This window comes from Medicago sativa, chromosome 7, assembly GCF_051527215.1.
Source record: "Medicago sativa cultivar Bolivia chromosome 7, Bolivia_mono, whole genome shotgun sequence".
In the NCBI taxonomy this organism is placed as follows: Eukaryota; Viridiplantae; Streptophyta; class Magnoliopsida; order Fabales; family Fabaceae; genus Medicago; species Medicago sativa.
This window is the reverse complement of record NC_140755.1, coordinates 83873161-83877221: the sequence shown is the minus strand read 5'-3', so window position 1 is coordinate 83877221 and position 4061 is coordinate 83873161. Positions and strand designations below refer to the sequence as shown.

The following is a 4061-nucleotide window of genomic DNA, read 5'->3' as shown; positions in this document are numbered from 1 at the left end:
AGAGGGAGACGCAAATGAATATGAATCACTCAGTTCCAAGTGAAACTATATCCCGTCCAAGTTTAAGTGAAGTCAATAAAGCACTTTGTCCTGATTTGGTTTATGTTTACCCGTTAATTACTAGTTATATGCGATGTGGTATTACAAGAAAGTGGGACAAAGTGTGTCCAACGAATTAATATCACACTGTTCTTAGAACCTGAGCAATACATAATGCAGGGGAGAGGTCATCATCTAGGACAGAAATGATCTAAATGTGATAATTGGAATGCTGCTGCAATTTCAAAACTAACAAAACCAGTATAACAAAAATAAAACTAGGAATAAACACCATGTTAAAAACAATATATGTCTGAAAACGAAATCAAATACAAAACAAAACAGAAAATTCTGTTTGGTTGCATCTCAAGATCATAACAGTTGTATGGTATGGAGGAAGTTTCCATTCTCAAGAACAAATTAACAGCAAATCAAGAGGTAACAAATTATTATTTTTGTCTGCTATGGTCCAATGTCAAAAGATCATAATACCTAAAGTCATCCTATGCAATGGAAGCGCTATCATTCCCAAGATCAACCAACTTGTTCAGCATTCTTCAAGTCTATCAAACTTCGGGTATGCCTTGGCGACTGCGAATAGTGAAAAGAATAAATCAGTTGAAAAAACAGAATGAATATGAAAAATAAATATGGAAAAAAGGACTTACGTATGACCCTTAGATGCTGATAATAGAAGCATGGACTTAATTTGCAGTCGGTTTGTAAAAGTTGGACCTAAGAATAGGTTTTCACTTTCACCAAAGATAGATGAAAGCTGTTGCGCATCTAAAATTTCTTCCTCCACAGTTTTATCAGCAACAAGAACTTGTGAGGAAAGTGTGCCACCAGGTGTTGTTGACACTTCATTGAAAACAAAGTTCCTCAAATCTTTGGTGCAGGCTTCGAGGAAGATTACGGTTGAGTTGGACGGAAGAAGCATAGGTCCTTGTAGAGCATTGAGGGGCATGAGCAGTATTTTATAAGGAGAATTCAAAAACTCTTGGATATCATTGGAATTCCACTCCCAAATGAACATTGAATCGGCCCTCTTATGACCCAACAGTGCATGCTGAAGCAGGGCTATAACTCCCAGATTTTGAGCAAAAACGACAATCTTCTCCTTAGTTTGTACCAGTTGATCAACACTATTAAAAACATAGGTCATTTTGGAAGAAAGCATGGCTATTGTTTCAATAGAACATGGTTGCCTACATTCTGGACATATATTTTTCTCATTTAACCAAGGAGCGACACAGCGAAAACAGTAAGCATGTCCACAGTGAGTTATAGTATCAATACAATCTTTAGCAAGACAAATAGGACACTTGTCACGATCATGCCTTTTTTCATACAATTTCTCAATCAATCCAGTGTATGCAGGATGGCTGAGTACACCACCCATATTAAACGGCTCAACGCAAGCACATTGAATGTCGTAAAAACGTTGTCCAGTGTGGAGGTAAGAATCTGGATTCCACAGACCAAACACATCAGTGTCCAGAACATATCTCATTGCATCTCTGAAAACTTCGAGGTATTCTGAACGTTCCTGTTCAAATAACGGAATCTTGATGATTTCTGTTGGAATTTGTGGGTTTTCTGCAGTTGTTGGAATTTGTGGGTTTTCTGCCATTGTTAAAGAAGATGAACAAGATAACACAATAGAGCGTAAAAGAAAAAGAAAGAGGGAAAGATCTAAGTGGGCGGCGAGAAAAACTTCATTGATGAAGCAATTGAGCTTTGTACAAACCCTAACGGTGTGTTTGTTAGAGTGAGAAAGAAGAGAAGTGAGAGGGCACCGCTTTTGCTTAAACCCATAAACCTTTCTCTCGCTAATAGTTTTTTATATTCCTTTTTTACCCTCGACACCAATAATAATAATAATATTAAACCAGTCTCTTACATCTTTAATTTGAAGATAAATTAGTATCTTTAATTTGGAAACTAATTTTTGTAATTTGTCCAACGATGGAGCGCTCGAGTGGCATCTCAGTGATCTACGTTATTGACGTTATCTAGTCACTTTTGATGAGAGAGACGTAAAGAAGGATATTCCCGTGAGAGAGGTGATGGTCAACTTCATATAGAAACTCATTATTAAATTTGAAATAAACAATCCAGTATTGAGCGAGGTGTATACGAAAGAGCTACTACTCATGACTTGCAAGCCAATCTGTTTGAAACTACGGTTGCCAAACATATGCCCATTCTCGTCCTGTCATGCATTCAATTTTGTAGGATTTCGGGTTTGACAAATGATGGTTTGAATCGGTGGTTTGTTTCAGGTCATCATTTCAATTATCATCAGCAACGAAAATACATCAAAGGCAGAATACACATAAATAATAACATGTTCAGACCATATTTTATCCAATGTGAGACTATATTTAAGTAATTGATTTGAGAATTTAATCATGTGAGGAACGATATAATTAGAATTAATATTGTTCTGGATCGAACAAATGCTTAAGACCCATTTTCATAGGCCAATCCAAAATAACCAAAATCTTGCATTTGTGCCATTCACTCGTAACACACCCCTTCCCTGCGAAGGGTGTGTTTGTAGCAGACTGGAAGACCCACTTAAGACTTGTTGATTGCATGGTGATCCTTACGTGCAAGGTCTTTCTAATTCAAAGGTAATTGAAATACAAACTTAAATTGGCTTTCAAGTGTTTCCCAAGGTAATGAAGGCCAAGGTTCCCTTAGGTCTGCCCATCTATGAATCTTCGGACACTCATAGCACACTCCCTATATGCTTACTTACTAGTTCTACAAACTGGCAACCCTAATCTACGTCTACCTTACTAAGGGTTTCAAGAGAGTGGTTCTATTAGGTTGTAGTTCTAAGTCGGACAACTTGGTGCTTGTTTCCATAATTACTAACCTGTTAATTCTTAGGTTCGGTAATGCACCACACGAACCAACGGTTTCTAGCCACTGGGTACCTACACCTAGGGTTAACAATTCCTATGGTATCTTTGGCTAATTAATAATCACTTTGAAACCTCTATTTTATGATGACAGTACATACATATAAAGCGACGAAATCAAATAACAAAGCTACCTGCAATCTAATCGTTAGCTCGATAATGAGAATAATTGAGTAGCCAGTGCTACGTGATTTAGAATTTGGTTGAATAACAGTGTCCAATATTCAATTATTTAATGTCATATCGTTTATAAACTCATAAGTTCAGCCAAAATTCAACAATGTTTTTAACTATCAAAATTAAAGCCTACTAAGAACTCACCTCACTTGTAGCTTCTACTTGATGTTACCACCGATGCATCCGGGATTGGAATTTGGAGCTGCCCTCTCCCGGAATTCCTACCCTCTTTATCTACTTCAGAGAAAGTCGATGTGATAAAATTTTCAAAACTCATGATTATTTTCTCGTTGAGATACGAGCGTGTTTAAAAACAAATAAACTTGAATTCAATGAAATCGTATCTTCAACCAAGACATTCACTGGGGAAGCGGGAGCCCTTCTAAAGGCAATTATTCATGAGTATATGAAACTCTTTTTACTTCCGGAACAAGTAGTAAAAAATTGATTAGTAGTTTTAGATCTTTATTAATTTCACTAGCGGAAAGACGGGCACCATCGGGCCTTTCATTTCGCTCTTTTTGGGTCATTGGAAGTTGAAGGTAATTTTGAAAGGAGAAAAAGTCAGCTCAAAAGAGACTATTTTCTGGTCCATACTATTTGGACCATAAAAAATGGACAAATCTCAATGACCCAAATAGTATGGACCAGAGATTATATATATATATATATATATATATATATATATATATATGTGTGTGTGTGTGTGTGTGTGTGTGAAATAAACTAAATAAAACAAATATTAATGATTCTATAATAATTCAAAAATAAAATAAATTTTTGTTTTATTAGATTTTATGATTACAGTGATAGTGAGAACGTGAATTAGGGAAAAGAGAAATAAAAATTTGTTCTGACAACTTGATTCCATAATCAATGATCCAAGAATAAATATTTTATCTCACATATGAT

At 35.9% G+C, this 4061-nt stretch overlaps 1 protein-coding gene across 1 annotated transcript; it reads right to left on the bottom strand.

Moving 5' to 3' along the window:
• Positions 1-318: 318 nt before the first annotated feature.
• On the bottom strand, positions 319-1858 carry LOC146909415 (uncharacterized). The gene is made up of 2 exons (XM_085726533.1): positions 708-1858; positions 319-630 (listed from the first exon to the last, which is right to left on the bottom strand). Exons 1-2 carry the CDS (start codon positions 1670-1672, stop codon positions 606-608), a joined length of 990 nt encoding a protein of 329 aa, XP_085582659.1. The 5' UTR covers positions 1673-1858; the 3' UTR covers positions 319-605.
• Positions 1859-4061: the final 2203 nt, after the last annotated feature.

Excerpts from the sequence above, each read along its gene's own strand:
- LOC146909415 (XM_085726533.1), bottom strand. The coding sequence starts at position 1,672 with ATGGCAGAAAACCCACAAATTCCAACAACTGCAGAAAACCCACAAATT. Across the intron at positions 631-707 it reads TCAGCATCTAAGGGTCATAC|TCGCCAAGGCATACCCGAAG; the intron begins GTAAGTCCTTTT and ends CACTATTCGCAG.